Source organism: Pocillopora damicornis, chromosome 6, assembly GCF_964200805.1.
Source record: "Pocillopora damicornis chromosome 6, jaPocDami1.2, whole genome shotgun sequence".
NCBI lineage: Eukaryota > Metazoa > Cnidaria > Anthozoa > Scleractinia > Pocilloporidae > Pocillopora > Pocillopora damicornis.
This window is the reverse complement of record NC_142675.1, coordinates 1,777,596-1,793,646: the sequence shown is the minus strand read 5'-3', so window position 1 is coordinate 1,793,646 and position 16,051 is coordinate 1,777,596. Positions and strand designations below refer to the sequence as shown.

Sequence of the window (16,051 nt, the reverse complement as noted above, 5' to 3'; positions counted from 1 at the left end):
TGTGAGTCTAAAAGTCCGTTATTGATCAAGGACCAAATTCTCTTCTCAAATTTACAATCTTACGTTTATTAAGATAACTAGCTGTTGTTATTTACAATTATTCAACCAGCACACGTTGGATATGAGATGATAGATGGCCAACGGCGCCTGAAGGGCCGAGTTGGCTATGATCACTAGTTTTACACCCAACAAGCGCGAGTGGAATAATTTTTTTTATCAAAATGGCCCCAAAATATATATTCCCCACTTTATTTTGTAAGAACGAACGAAATATTGAAATGTCCAAAAGTACTTTCGGTTTAACTCGTCTTCATGTGCGCGCATGGAAAACACTTGAGTTGCATTAACCAGTGATCCAGATTTTAATAATTATTTTTATCATGAATAACCCCTTGAAGATTTCTTAAATTTATTTCAAATACTAACTTAAGCTGAAGAAAATAGTAGTTTTTGCACGATTGTCAGAGCAGCTGAAGCAAAGGCATCAAGTACATGAAATTGTACAGCAGCCATTTTGAAGCTCGCGATTTGGTTTCATCATCACCAAGGAGAGGATGTCTGTTGCACGATATAATGTAATCTTAATTAAGTCATGAGGCTCAATAACAGCAACTATAACTGCAACGATAACGATTGAAATAACAAAAGATCTCTATGCTTGCTGACAATGTCGAGATTCGTGGTTTTAAAGGATTTAAACTATCTGCAAAAGTAAAAAGCTAGTTATTCGTTATGGCATGCTCCAAATCTGTTGACCACTAATTTGTTTGTTAGCAAATATTCCTTTTCTGACGTTGAGCCAATCGAAATGAACGAGTCGTGAAACCGTTTTCTTAAATGATTCGTGATGAAGCCTTCCGGCTCATTAGCTTCCGTTAGATGTTCCATAGCTCAGTGAAGTGGAGTGATGTTCCCCAATAGCGATAATTGCGTACAGAGAGCCATATTGGTCCTGGATAATTTATTCTTTGTTCCTCGTTCAGAATCATTTTGATATCCTTCAGAACAAGAGGGAAGAAATCACCAAAAAAATGCAAACAAACAAACAAATCGAAATAAGACTTTCTTTAGATTGGTTAGATTGTGGTGTATGTTGCCTCAGAGAGTTCCACAACACAGTCCAGCTTCAAAGAACCACCCAAGGCCATCAGGTCCTTTCACAATGTTACGACCCTGAGAGATTTCAAAGTATCCACCAGCAGTGATCACTGCAATTGAGGGACAGCGCAGTTGATATATCGATTGATCGCCGCACCGAGACAGATCTTTTTAAAGGACATGTTCCTTTGCATCGACAGCTTAGCCCACTGTTTGTCAAACTTATCTGCCGCCGTTCCCTGCTTCTCTACCAAATACATTTCGGAAGTGGTATTGTTATTGATCTCGATGCTGCAACACCAGATATCCTGGAAAGAGCTTACTGCACCAAGATATATCCCATAGCTCTGATATTTTTGTTGCCGTTATCTGGGTTATGCGTTGCTTGGTTACCACACGTGTTGAAGTCATCGTGATATCCCCCAGTACCAAATCCAATTCTGGAATCACAGGTACGACAATCATTTTCTTGGTTAGCAATATAACCGATTCTTGCTTTCGAATGAGAGTGACTTTCACCAACCGCATTGAACCCTTCTTTGTTGCAGTTCGGCTGCAGAGAGGCTCGTGAGCCAATCAGCTTCTTCCATGTGTTACGACCCAGTGAGGTGGCGCGGTATTTCCCATCGGCGATGAGTGAGTATAGCGAGCTCGCCGACTTGTTAATGACAATAAAGTAGTCCTGTTCGCCGGTTTTCATACCGAGACAGATCCTTGTGAAGGATGTGTCCCAGTAAGTCGGTAACTTTGTCTCATTTGAGTCAAACCCAGTCTTTCCTCCTTCAAGGTTGAAAGGTTTGTAATTGCTCCACAGGACGTCATCATAATGGAACGTTCTCTAGACATGGTATGATCAAATTAATTCATAATTACAAAGTTTACCTAGCGCAAGACCTGAGTGAATCACGATTTTCAAATGTAGAAGGATGCAAAAATAAAAAATTATTCAGGTATATCGAAACTGGTCCATAATCTGTTCCGACTCTAACGAAAACAAACATAGGATCGCAAGACCCCGAATTGTGGCTTTTGTTTGTTTTCAGGGTCAATGAAAAAGCTCTAATGAAATCTAAATAAATGAAGCAAACGAATCTTGAAAGGCCAAAAGTAGTTTTGTTCTAGCGATGGGAAATCGTAATCACTATTTTCACTGAACATCTCGCGCAAGACCTGAGAGCCATACAAGACCTGAGTACATACTAATGAGCCATTCATTTTCATAACCAGCGTCCATCCATATCCACCACATTCGCCAAGACTTGTCATGTGACAGTACACAGGGACCTTTTCAGAGCCTATTTGTAATAAATAGGCCTTATTCCCGTCGGCCCTAAAAGAAATGAGACAGAAATTTCACAAAAAAAGGAATGAGGTATATACATAAGGGTGGCTTAGTGACGTTAAAGTACAAAACTCTAGCAAAATGTACCTCGCGTTTTTTTAATTTTTCTTTGCTTATGCTGTGAAATTATTAATATGTTATTTTTTTCGTAGGCGAAAAATTCATTGACGACTGGCTGTGGCTGTAGTCGCATACTAGTTTCTCTTATTTAGCTTTCAACTTGAATTATTTCAAGGAAAAAGTAGGTTGGAGTTTTAAAATATTATGTCTTCCTCAAGGATTGTAGTCACCAAAAAAACTTTGGCGTTTTTGGATTATAAAAATTGTTGGGATTTTTAACTCAGACTGACCAAATTTTATCATTTGATGCTGGAAGAAGCTATTACTAATAGTGTTCAGGTAATTGAAACGCTCTACGTCTTACTTACAGTTTGTTATGATAAATTTCCTTGCACGTGAAGTTCCCTGGAAGACGAAGGGAAATGAAATAGTTGAATTCAATGCGTGACTCAAAGTCAAACTTTTTTCAACTATACCTCAGCCGGCATCTTTAATTCATATTGGGTGCCATTATGAACTAAATTCATCTCTTCCACATCTTTATTCATAGAGAATGATCCTCCCACTGTCTGCCAGCTTACTACTTACTTAACAATCTCTGAGGTTGATGTAAGGTTATTGAATCGTATATTGAAAAAGATGAAAAGCATAACTCAAAATATTTTGCCTTTCTTTATGATTAAAGTCATGATTACCCATTTTATTTTCACATCTGTCGCCAGTCCAAGGATATTGGCAAGAACACGAGAAGGTTTGGTTTTCCTTTTCATGCATGCAAGAACCACCATTGAGGCAAAAGGCTAATTGACAACCCTGAAAACAAAAATGGACAACATAAGAGACAAAATTTAAACTAGAAATAATAATAATAACTGAATAACTGAGCTTAGTATCGAAATCACGGGATCCAATCACCTCCGATTGAGGATGGCAAACATTTTCTCTCTTTTTTTCAAAAGGCTTGGGCAAGGTTGTGACTCTGAGGCTTCAAATTCAGACCCTATTTACGACAAGAACTTTAAACTTTGTGACTTTTTCAAACCACTGACTGGAATCACGGTAAACAGCTTCAGAAGTTACGAAAAACATTGAATTGAATGAATAGCAACGATTGCTGCCAATATTATCGCCTGGTAGAAACCTTATTGTCTGTGAAGAAATCATATTGAAGCTGTTTAGAGTGTTAAGAATGTTTCAGATTTAAAACGATTGAAACTAAACAATGTTTGACTACGGTAGAAATTAATACCGCTCCCCCCCCCCCCCCCCCACCACGCAGCAGTGAGCGGTGGGCGGCTGATCAATGAGGCGCTACAGAGATTCCTTATACCCCCCTCCAGCACGCAGATGATGAACTAAGTGGGTAGTCGCAGTCGCGGTTCTAATAATTAAAAATGTCCCACAGCCTTAGCAATATCAAAGTCCGTGCGAAAGTGATAAGTTTTCAGGATTTGCTTATATTGGGCTGAATTGAAATTGCTGTTAAGGTGCTTTGTTCCGATTTAAAACATTGAGGACAAAAAAAGTGATAATTTTTCTTTGGTTTGTATTTTTTTGTGAATTTCTGATGACTGACTTTCGGAACAAGCTTTGATTATTTTGTTCTCAAAAAACCATGCTGTGCGGGGAAAATTCAGCTGTGTTATTTGTTGCTTCTTGAAGCCGTTAAACTTGTCACCTTGAGCAATGACGTCATAATTATTAGCCTTTGTCTGTATACGTCAATGCTGAGAGTGCATGTTAAAATTATCAACACTATCAATTTTTTTTTCTTTTAAAAGGAGTTGATTACTGGAACCAAACCATCCAAGATGAAAAGAACCAACGCGTGAACAAACATAATGGCTGAGAACACCTGTCTTCAACTTAAATAATCCATTTGTTTTTCAAAGTAAGTTCAATTATGATATGCACACGATCGTAGAGACACTATTTCCACGGAATATTTAAAAGGGGAAAAAAAAAATGAAAAACAAAAGGTTTTGCTGACAGGACTTCCGATCTGAATTTTGTAATAAGGATTATTTACATGCAAAGATGAAAACTGTGTGACATAGAAATGAAAAGAAAATACTGTATTCATTAAACGTTCTAATTTCAACAGAGACACAGTGTTGTTTACTTTTTATCATACAAACCTCATCACAAACAAACGAAATTTTTCGCAAAAATAAAGCAAAAATTCGAAATGACCCTCGGGTTGGTTCTAGTAGAGAAGTGATAATTGGTTCATGAAGGATATTCGTACGACTTCTATTTTGGGTCAACCCATAAGCTTTTAGCGCTCTAGGACTCACACAGCGATGATTAAAAACCCTGATAATCTATATTGTTCGCCTTGAAAGGCAATAATCTCTTTGATCAGGAAATTGCGATTTTACCCTAAAGACTGAAAGGCGATAAGAATCATTAAAGTTATCGGTTTTCAACCATGGTTGCCTTTTTTCGGTTTTATGCAAGTTGAAAATTAAATGGGATAAACTCGATCAGCGAAAGAAGAAGTATATTGTATAATTCTTTTTTAAATTGAGACACTACAAATAAATCACCTTAAGGCGTAGTGAAAAAGTAACTTGCTCCCGGTCCTCAACGTTGATGTTTTCGTTGGAAACTGAGATGTTGTGTGAGTTCAGTTCACAAGTTCCTCTGCCATCCTTCTCGGAAAACAACCTGAAGTTTGTGGAGGTACACCACGACGCCATCAAACATCGCTGACCACAAGACAGCAAACTGGGAGAACTGAATCTTTTGACAGCATAACCCAATAGCTGCTTATTCCTCAGGGTTTTGAAATATGATGAACGAGGATCCGATTCCGAATTTCCCTCGGAGAAGAAAACGGTGCTTGAGTGGAACAGAAAGAAAAGGTGCAATACTTTGCCGCTGCGCATCGCAGCCGATATTAGAACTTCGAGTAAAAGAGTTTTCGAAAGGCCTTTGCTCGGACTATTCATGAAAATCTGTCAATAATGTACGTGTTGATAATGCGGGTGGCGGCTCGGCAATGATCGGTAATCTTCGTGCAGCTGTCGTTTTCAGGGACGTACAGCGATGCTGTCGTTTTTGTTTATTCTACTTATAAGAGCTTGCAGATAAGACTATATGGCTCCATCATCGCCACATCACAAAAAAAGAGATAATATTAAAAAAAGAGAATAAACCAATAAATTAAGCTTTTCGTCTATAGAGCAGAATGAAGATTTTTTCCTATCGACAATATTGCTTCAAAGATCACCGACGTTAAAAAAAGAGCAATATGAACGTGATCACGCAGTTACGTAAGCTTTTTTTATCAAAATTGCCCTCGGAGAAGAAAACGGTGCTTGAGTGGAACAGAAAGAAAAGGTGCAATACTTTGCCGCTGCGCATCGCAGCCGATATTAGAACTTCGAGTAAAAGAGTTTTCGAAAGGCCTTTGCTCGGACTAGTCATGAAAATCGTTTTCAGGCACGTACAGCGATGCCGTCGTTCTGTTTATTCTACTTATAAGGGTTTGCAGATAAAACTGCATGGCTCCATCATCGCCTCATCATAAAAAAAGAGATAATATTGAAAAAATAAAAAAAATCAATAAATGAAGCTTTTCGTCCAAAGAGCAGAATGAATAAGATATTTCCAATCGACACTATTGCTACAAAGATCATCGGCGATACGAACGTGATCACACAGTTACGTAAGCTTTTTTAAAAGCTCCATTTTTTTCAAATATTTACGTTTACACTAAAATGCAAGAAATGGTTAAAACAGCGAATAAAGCCGCATTTCAATAAAGTTTGACATTTGCGGTGAAGAGTTGGAGAAAAAAAAAGCATTGTATTTACCCTATGGCTTAAACTCGTGGATAAGTTGGCTGGAGTTGGGCGTTTTCGTTTTCGAATTTGTTTTGGTTGGTATGGTTCTTTCTGTAGCGGAACATTTGAAATCCTTACCTGTCATATAGTCTACCTGAAATTGAAACCTCTTTTGTGTTGTGCATCCCTTCCCCCTCTCCCCTCCGTCGCTGCTGCCCCGATCCCCCGACCGATCCCCCCCTGTATAATTTTCCAAGAATTCGGCTACAATGGCTAAATATACGATTTTTAAAGTCTGTTCTAAACAGTCGTTGCGCTTTCTTCGAAAATTGCCACACTTTGTTATGACACTTATCACAATCTGTAGAACAGTTGTCACACTTTGTGATAATACTTGTCACCCTGTGGAGTACCACTTGTCGTACCTCATAATGACACCTGCTGCGTTTTTTGTCAGAAAAAACTTCTCCCTCTTTGTGATAACACTTGGCGCAGTTTGTAACAACACTTGTCAGACTTTGTAGCAACACTTATCGTACTTTTCAACAACACGTCTTACTTTGCAATAACACTTGTCGTACCTTGTAATAACCCTTTTCACACTTTGCAATAACACTTGTCACACTGTAATAATACTTGTGGTACTTTGTAATAACACTTGCCGTACTTCGTAATAAAACAGCTGCCGCTCATTTGCTAAGACAAATAAGAGCTACCGCACTCTATCTGTAACAACACATGTCTCGCTTTGGCATAAACTTGGTCCACACGGTCGGAGAAAAAGTAGATCCAGTGCGTGATAACTATCATCATTTTTATTTGACAGAACAAAGTCAAAAATTGCAAAATGCTGAAGGAACTTTCTGGTTTTAGCTATTGATTTAAGTGTTAAATAGATGCATAATTTGCCGTTTTAGGAACCTCTATGAAATTATCCCTTGGTTTTTTTTTAAAGAAGGTGGTCCTACCGTACACGTAGAACTTTTGGCACAAAGTGAAAAGATGAAACTGAGCATGCGCAAAGGAAGTGACCATAACTAACTATATAAAAACTAGGAGTATTAATAAAAATTCTGTCGCCCTCTCAATCCCTCTTCAAACAGTAGAGTTAGTAGGCTATAGGTAACTAGCTGCTAGACCCCCGGCAGACTTCTCTTCGACTCGTCTCAATTTTCCCGCAGGTGGAGAAACGCTTCTTCCTGCAGCACTAACAGCGAATGCCTTTTTGCTGGCTTAAATCGAAGCTGAGAACAACGGTGTTCTGATTTATGTTTTGAGAGCTTCTTTAACGTGTACGTTTGTTGCTGTTTGTGTTCAGATATGATGACTGGGTATGAAGGTTATATCGGTTTGTTAGATCAAAGTGATTGAAGTACTATTGAATGTTGTGCACGCTCATGTCCAAAAATACGCACAGTACCTTCCTGTAAACAATACGAACTATGATTTCATTGGACCAAGATATATCCCATCGCTTTGATATGCGTGTCACCGCTATTTCTGGCAGCTTCGTTGCCACATGTGTTATTATCGTCGCCATGTCCTCCAGAACCAAACCCAATTCTAGAATCACAGGTAGCGCAGCTATTTTGGCCGTTACCCAGAATTCCAATCCTTGCTTTGGGCCAAATCAGGTTACCCCTGTTTTCAGACGTTTGTTTTACATTAAATCCTTCTTTATTGCAATTGGGCTGCAATGAAACCTTAGAACCAATCAGCCACTTCCACGTGTCACGACCCAATGAGGTTGCACGGTATTCGCCATCAGCGATCAGTGAGTAGAGAGACTTCGCCTGCCTCGCAATGGCTACGTACCTAATGTGACCGTCGATCTTCATACCAAGACAGATTTTGGTGAATGGTGTGTTCCAATAAGTCGGTAATTTGGTCTCTTGTAAGTCGAACCCAGACTTCCCTCCTTCTAGATTAAGGGTATCCTTGTTGATCCACAGGTTGGAATCGTAATGGAACGTCCTCTGGGTATCAGTAGAAACATAATTCTCACTAAATTTCGTATAAGGATAGCTTTCCATTTGGTGCCCAAATAAGCACGGATTTATTCGCCCGTAAATATAATCTGTTCCGAGAAGTGAACAGTTAACCAATAGCAAAGCTAGAGAAAAACTGCGAGCTTTGAGGAACAGATGGTATCCAAGGACAAATTTCCAGCTTATTTCCAGGCCAAATGGAGGTTTATGTAATTATCATATATTATTTTTTATACAGTGAGCGGAGCAAAAGGTTTAAAAACAGCTTTCAGTCGCAAACAGGTGTAAACTATTGAGAGCGAGTTTGTGAAAAAACAACTTAGGTCTCCTCGCGTCTGTTTAAACATCGTCAAAATGCACTCAACTTTTGCTAAAGAATACGGTCATCGTTAGCATCATGAGAAAAGATTTTAAACTAGCCGGAATATCACTAGGCAAATGCCATCAGACTGTTGCCAGTGTTAGCTTGGGTATCTTCCGTTAGGTTACGCGTCTAGGTCGAGGGAAATGCAATTCAGGAAATCTCTACTGGAATACAGATCCCAGACGCACATATCAATGGAAGGATGCGAGAAGATTACTGATAAACTTAAAATTCAATCTTTTCTATTTTGCATGCAGCATTTTTATTCCCTGTGCATTTTATAGGCAGAGCATGTCTTAATTTTCTGTAACATCGCTTGCATAAGTTTCTTGCCTTTTAAAATGAAAGCTGTGTATACCTTTGAGCCATTCATCTTCATGACCAGCGTCCAACCATTTCCATCGCATCTGCCAAGCCCTTTCATGTGACAGTACACCCAAATGCTCTGATTACCAATTTGCAATAAATAGGCTTTGTTTTGTATGCCCCTGATAGAATAAAGCACAAGTGATAAAACCCTCGATATACTAGCAAACTTACGGTCAGTTCCATAAGTCGAAGAAATTGTTTTTATCAAGTGAGTTGACATTGTGAATTGGGCACAGAGTTTCTAAACTGACCTTTTAAGCGTTAGCCCTTTGTATGAGGACGTTATCGACTCAGTTTAAAGAACCGAACTACTTCGTAATTCCCCTCCCCAACCCCCAACCCCCATCGACGCAACACTACATTTTGTTCAGAAATTTACCCCCTTTATTTTACAATTTGAAACAATTTAGCTAATTAACCCTTTTTCTTTAGGTATTTTCAGTGTCTCTGATATTCACAGAAGTGTTAAATCCATCAACATCTGATTACAGTGATAAAAATTTTTTTAACAATTGAAAGTATAAGACAATTTAAGTAAAGTCATAGACTTACAAATTCTTGTTATAGATTCCCTTGCAAGACGAGTTCCATAAGGCAGCTAAATGGACGAAAGAAAAAAACACGCCGAGCTATTAAAGTACGCGTGGGTTTTCAAATGAAGTAAAACTACAGCACTAGATATTGCCAGCTGAAGAAACCTAAATCAGCAAAATATTAGCTTATAAGTTCACAATCGCTGGTAATTTTTCCAATGCAACGATTCACACCTCTATCAAATATATTATTCCTTTTTCCAAATTAAACGTTACGAGCAAGAAATAGATAAATGCTACCTGTCTTAATTTCACATCTGTCTCCTGTCCAATGTTTTTCGCAAAAGCATGAAAAAGTTTGTTTGTTCTCGTTAGGCAAGCAAGAACCACCGTTGAGGCAAATTTCAATAAGACATCCCTGTCAACGAAAAATAACCACAATAAAAAGTTGTGTAAAAAAAATCCGTTGTGCTAAAACTGATTTTGAGTGAAAATCATGGTCTGGTGACTTTTCATTCACGATTTGATTTTTAAGCAGCTGAATCATCGTAAAATGTTATATACACTCCACAAAAGGTAATTTTGATTCAAAGAACCAAATATTAAGCTAGAAATTTAAAAGAAAATTATTACTTTTAACACATTCGCGAGAAATTTGCATTAGGAGGTAAACAAGAGAACCGTGCGCTAAAATCCTGAAGCCTTTTTATTGCCGAGAGATCAAATTTTTGCTAAAATCCTCAGGAGACATAGTTCTTTCAATTTCAAAGAATCATAGATAACAAATATTTGGGTTCGAAGTTTTTCAAACCCAAGCTTTATGTTGTATTGCCTATCTTAAAAGACTTAATGGAATTATTACAATAATAAAGTGTATATGATTCTACTTAGAAGAACTTGTCAGACGATGCGAAAAAGGTGATAATGAACTGGTCTATTTTAGGAAGACAATGGTAGATATTACTTCAAAAAGGTTGCATTGAAATTTAGCAAAATTAGGGACAGTAGAAGTATAATGGTCTTTAAAAGACCGAGAAAAAAAACTTTAAATATGCAAAGATCCGAAAAAATTTCACCCATTCTTGATGTCAGATTTTGAGCAGATTTCCATCCATACTTTCCAAAATTCGTATAAAAAAAACCTGTTTGCTTCCCAAAAAACTGTTTACTTCTTAAAGCATTGGCAAAATAACACCTCGTTGTTAATTAAATTTAATTCTTTCGGATGCAAATGAATGAAACAATCCAAAAGAAACATGGAGAAATCCCGCAGCAAAAATGGAAGGCACAATCACTGATTGTTCAAATGATTCTAGAAATGACAATTTTGCCCAAAGACATTTCACTCTCATATTGTTATGACTTGTTTGCATATGTGATATGGACGATAACAACATACATTTCATTACCTTTAGTAGAATTGAGAAAGTTATTCCCTCCTGTTCAGCAAAGTGGGTGTCGTCGTTAATCAGAGAGATGCTATGCTTGTTCAATTCACAAATCCCTTCGTCTTCCTCCATGGAAGAACCTAACCTGAAGTTCGTGGAGGTACACCACGAATTTCGCAGACATTCATGACCGCACGATAACAAACTGGGAGAATCAAACCTTTTGACAACATATCCCAAAAGCTGCTTGTTTCCGTGCGTTTCAAAATATGATGAATGAGAAGCTGATATGGATTTTTCTTCAGTTGAAAAAGCAGTAATACTTTGAAAAACGAAAAGTAATAGGACGTTTTTACACTCCATTAGAAATAGACTAAACAAACGTACCCCAGCCGGAAGATATTCAAATGTTATTACATGTTGCCTCGTCGCATCTCGACCCTGTGATAATAAAGTGTTTCGTCGCCGCGATCAGCTGCCTCGTAACTAGAGCCGAAGTCTTTCGCCTGTTTTCGGTAATCTTCGGATATCATTGTCGATACGAAGAGTAGGGCGACGTTATATTTTTTATAACACCCTCTTACTTTGTAAATTGATGCAATACTCAGAATCCAAACACAAGGGTCTAAGGGTTATTTGTAAGAAGACATGGCAAAGGTAACCGACGAACGACGGAAAAACCATTTTAATTCAGATGATGCAATTAAAGCGTATTGAATTTAGGAGATTTAAATAAAGAACGTGTTTTTCGTGTCGCGCACACTTATTATCACCGACGTTTTCCCTAATTCGTGACGAAAGATTTTTAAACCGTATTATTGACCCGTGCCAAATTGGAATATGCACGACTGTGAATATATGAAAGTTATATTATTATTACGAAGATCGCTTTCATATTCACGTCTTTATCCGCACTTCAGTTCTTCAGTAATTCACCACTTCACGGATCTATTAGGAACCAGCATAATGACTAGCTAGGCCTGAATTTTTTTCAGTCCTTATTTGCACTACTGCTCAAGTACTGCGAAGATCGCTTTCATATTGGAAAACGAAGTTATGAATTCTTTTGACAGGAGTCTATGGGATGATTTGCAATAAACAACGTCCTCACGTCGAACGCAAAAGCAGGGAAGTTGAGATTCGCAGGCTTTGCTGAGGATCTTTTCCAAGATGGCAGCTTGAGGCATTCACGAGATGATCTACCGAGGAGAACATTATGTCCATATTACATGAATAAAGATTTAGCGGACAAAACGTCAATTTCTCCATTTTATTATGTTTTTCATGACATTTATTTGACGGACAAAGGTATGTGGCAGCATGATGATATAACTGTAATTCTATTCTAAGTTCGTAGGTATTTTAGTTTTACTATTACAGTTAGGGTTTTTTTTCAAACATAAATGAAATGATTTCTTTCAAAATGAAAGTAGCTGGGGTTTGTATATCAAAATTAAGTGACTGCAAGAGAAACAGCCACTTACGAGTTAGCCTTAATTAAATACTTTTTTGGCAAAGAATGAAAGGAAAATTCTTCGGTGACACCCTCCCGTTCAAAGCACAATAATTGTCATTCCACTTTCCATTTTCCTGCCCTTCAGTGACGGTGTGAACGCACTCTTCTCGGGTACTGCTTGGCTGTGACTCGGCCCATGCAGAGTATTCCAGCGGAGTATCATCGACCCAGTAGAACGCGTAGTCTTGAAAAACATTTCGTTGCAGTCCAATCCACACGCCTAACGCTTGTACTGTTGGCTGATTCGTTACCAGGTTTAGGATGATGTTATTCTCGTTCACGGATTTTATGACGGCCAGGTCTGCTCCATAATTTTCGCAAGTCCAACGAGCATAGTTCCAAGAAGCAGTTGGAATATCGATTATGAAAAAACATGAGCTTTCAAAAACGGCTCCGGAACCTTCGGGACAATTGCCTGTTCGACAAAAAAATGAGATTCTCAGTAACGACTTCGATTCACTCGTTTATAAAGAGATTCCGATTTGAACGCCCCAGGGCTAATAAATGCTTCAAACAGTCAAAATACGAGCATTCATGAAAGGAAATGAATTAACGATAGTTTCTGTCAGCTCATTTTTTGGAGTAAAATGATTCTTGAGGTCGTAAGGATTTAACCGAGAATCTATGAATTACTGATAAATTTTGCTAATCCCACGCTTTCCGAAAGGTATCGAACTACTTTGAGGTTACAGTGAGGTTGATGAGGAAGACAAATTTGTTGCATTTTCAAATACATGAAGCAACAAAATGACCAGAATTTCACCCCAAAAGCCATGTAACCACTGGCCTTTTCACACAACCTCGGGTAGCTTTCTAATCTTAGGTTGAATCACCTAGAAAGGCAACCCTTTTTTTGTCGTAGGTTTGAAAGTATTCCTTTTTGGACTCTTTTTTCAGATGATTTTTCAGTATAGCCTTTGTGTTTAGGCAATTGCTCCTCAAGAAGGCTGGGCCGGGTCATTCTCGAAGCAAACCTCGTCTGCGCAGACCAGCATGGGCAAGCCTCATTCAGGCTTATTTTCAGCACTTTTTGTCAAAAATTCAAACATGAGCTCATGGAGATATGCCATACCTGAAAACTCGTATCCATTGGCTGCGGGAAGCATAATTTCACATCTGTCTCCGATCCAAGGTATTTTGCAAGAGCATGTGAACGTGTTTTTCTTCATGTCTGATAAACATGAACCGTCATTCATGCAGCCGGTAACCAAACAGCCCTATGAAACAGGTTAGAAGCAAGAGTTGTAAGCACTTTAAGGATGGTAATAACCTTCAATTCAAAGTTTAATGTAAGGAGTCTCTGGATTGTAAAGTAGTCGGATAATAAACTGCAACTCATGGCCACTATAAATTTGTTGATGCATGTCGTTTGATGTGAAGGAAAAATTGCAAAATTAACAGATTTAAATTTCTGAAATATTTTCTCCCATTCATTAAGCCGTCATAGCAGTTTCAACCAGAGATATTATCGGCTTGATGAACGCGATAGTTTGACCCAAAGAACACATGAAACTGACATATATGTTATGCGTGTAAAATATTTTCCCAAACCCGAATTATGCCCAAAAGTAGGATTAAATGGACATCGACTCCACCAAACGAAGATAAGCAACATTTGTATTTAATAAATTTTTGGGGGCTTTTAGTAGTTGCTTCCTAGCCGTCCAATATGATATTATTCTGGTTTACTGATGATGAATGATGAACTTAAAGCCTCCCACAGGTGAAACAAACTCATTTAAGGAAGGTAAAGTGGTTGTACCCTCGTGTGCCGTACCAAATAAAATTTTTCGCGCTCGGCAATGGCCGCTTTAAAAGCAAAAAAAAATGCATATGTCTTCCAAATAATTATGATAAAATGGAAATGCGAGAGCCTCGTTTTATACAATCTCCAGTCGTATTACACTATAAACTACCGTACCTGGTTCGATTGTAATCGGATAAGACAGAATCTTGTGTTAAGATTTAGAACCTTGTGCAAGATGTTCCATTTGCTTAATCGATTCATTCGGCACGCAAGATGTTGAGATGTAATGCTTTTGGCAACGAGCTTGATATAATTTCAAAGGAGAATTTGAGGCCATTTTACGGTTGCAAGTCTATAGCAAGGCTGACGATAGATATTATCATGACTGTAATGATTTTTCTGGCTTGTCAATGCAACATAAAATGACGGATACCTTTCTTAAGACAGTAAGGGCCGGTAATTCAAACAAAGTTTAGACGTTATTTAACAAAGCTGCGTTCTAAGCCTTCTTGAACTAAGCTGAATCTGTTATCTGAACATTTACTTTTGTAAACAGTGTCAATAGGGCCAAACCAAGTTGTGGAAAGACATTTATTTAACGAAAAAAAAAACCAGGCGTATAGAGAATACATAAGGCCCATTGCTTGCGTAAAACTCTTGTAAATTACAAGCCCAAAGAGTTCCCTCAAGCTATATTACACTGGCTATCCTTATTAGTCTGATTTTATTACCTTAAGTAAGTGCGAAAAGGTAACTCCCAGCTGGTTTCGGAGGTTGCTGTTTTGGCTGTTGACCGAGAAATCATGTTTGTTCAGTTCACAAGTTCCTTTTCCGTTCTTCATAGAGGACAATTTGAAGTTTGTGGAAGTACACCAGGCAGTGTTCTGACAGTGTTGGCCGCACGATAACAAACTGGGAGAATCAAAATGATCAACTACGTATCCGATAAGCTCTGTATCTTTCAGGGTTGTAAAATAGGATGAACGGGAAGATGTTGTGTAGTTCTCGATGGAGAATTTCAATTTATCAGCCAAAATAACTCGAAGCAGAACTGACATAAAAAATTTAGTGTACTTCATAATTAAGGACTAAAACAGACATTAACCATCGTAAGGGCGATAATCAAGCGGTTTTTGTTCATTATTTAGTTGTGTTTCTTGTAAAGGTCCAATATCGAGAAGCACTTAATCTTTTTGATGAAAACAGGAATCATTTAGAAAAAAGTGAAGACAGAACACCTGTCTTCATAGAGGTTTTCCCCGCCTGGTTTATTTTTTTCTGTATCAGAGATGGTCAAGATTATTCCATGCGACAAAAATCGCATCATCAATCAGGCTTTAAGTCGGTTTCAGATAAAATGTTTTTATTATAAACGTTGTTGTCAAAAATTGAATGGAGAATACAGCGCAAAGAAATTGAATCTATTATGATCCAAAGAAATTAAAAGTGGCAGCTTTTTTGTTCTAAAATCGCTATAGTGCCGTGGTACACTGTTAATCTGCGATCTTTTTATTTACCTAGATCGAATAGAGTAATGCTCGGTTCCTGCTGAGCTTAATCGTTATACATTAAAATCAATATGAAATCATGATTGGTCGAGAGTATTCAATCGATACACAATAGCGTTCGAAATTGACATGACAAGTGCAATATCAGCGGCGGATTTTGCATTCAAAGTCCTGTAGTTGCCAAGTCTATCGTCCGTGTATTGTTCTCAAACTTTATCATACTTGGAAAAAAGAGCCCTCTTTTGCAGATTGTTCTAAAAATGTATAATTAAACAGTTATTGAGTTAGATTTTCGCATGATATCATGGATTATCAAACTTCACGTCTGTAGAATCTGTCGAAGCCGA

The 16,051-nt window shown here is 38.0% G+C and overlaps 3 protein-coding genes across 3 annotated transcripts; all 3 read right to left on the bottom strand.

The window, feature by feature from the left end:
• Positions 1 to 338: 338 nt before the first annotated feature.
• Positions 339 to 5,570, bottom strand: LOC113680218 (uncharacterized). Its single transcript, XM_027197269.2, has 5 exons — positions 5,050 to 5,570; positions 3,196 to 3,313; positions 2,869 to 2,905; positions 2,299 to 2,428; positions 339 to 1,936 (listed from the first exon to the last, which is right to left on the bottom strand). Exons 1-5 carry the CDS (start codon positions 5,452 to 5,454, stop codon positions 1,418 to 1,420), a joined length of 1,209 nt encoding a protein of 402 aa, XP_027053070.2. The 5' UTR covers positions 5,455 to 5,570; the 3' UTR covers positions 339 to 1,417.
• A 1,521-nt stretch (positions 5,571 to 7,091) lies between these two features.
• LOC113679930 (uncharacterized) lies at positions 7,092 to 11,470 on the bottom strand. Its single transcript, XM_027196946.2, has 5 exons — positions 10,955 to 11,470; positions 9,846 to 9,963; positions 9,565 to 9,610; positions 9,002 to 9,131; positions 7,092 to 8,267 (listed from the first exon to the last, which is right to left on the bottom strand). Exons 1-5 carry the CDS (start codon positions 11,294 to 11,296, stop codon positions 7,740 to 7,742), a joined length of 1,164 nt encoding a protein of 387 aa, XP_027052747.2. The 5' UTR covers positions 11,297 to 11,470; the 3' UTR covers positions 7,092 to 7,739.
• A 719-nt stretch (positions 11,471 to 12,189) lies between these two features.
• LOC149043390 (brevican core protein-like) lies at positions 12,190 to 15,324 on the bottom strand. Its single transcript, XM_089209973.1, has 3 exons — positions 14,928 to 15,324; positions 13,522 to 13,666; positions 12,190 to 12,864 (listed from the first exon to the last, which is right to left on the bottom strand). The coding sequence occupies exons 1-3, from the start codon at positions 15,273 to 15,275 to the stop codon at positions 12,431 to 12,433; spliced, it is 927 nt and encodes a 308-aa protein (XP_089066099.1). The 5' UTR covers positions 15,276 to 15,324; the 3' UTR covers positions 12,190 to 12,430.
• Positions 15,325 to 16,051: the final 727 nt, after the last annotated feature.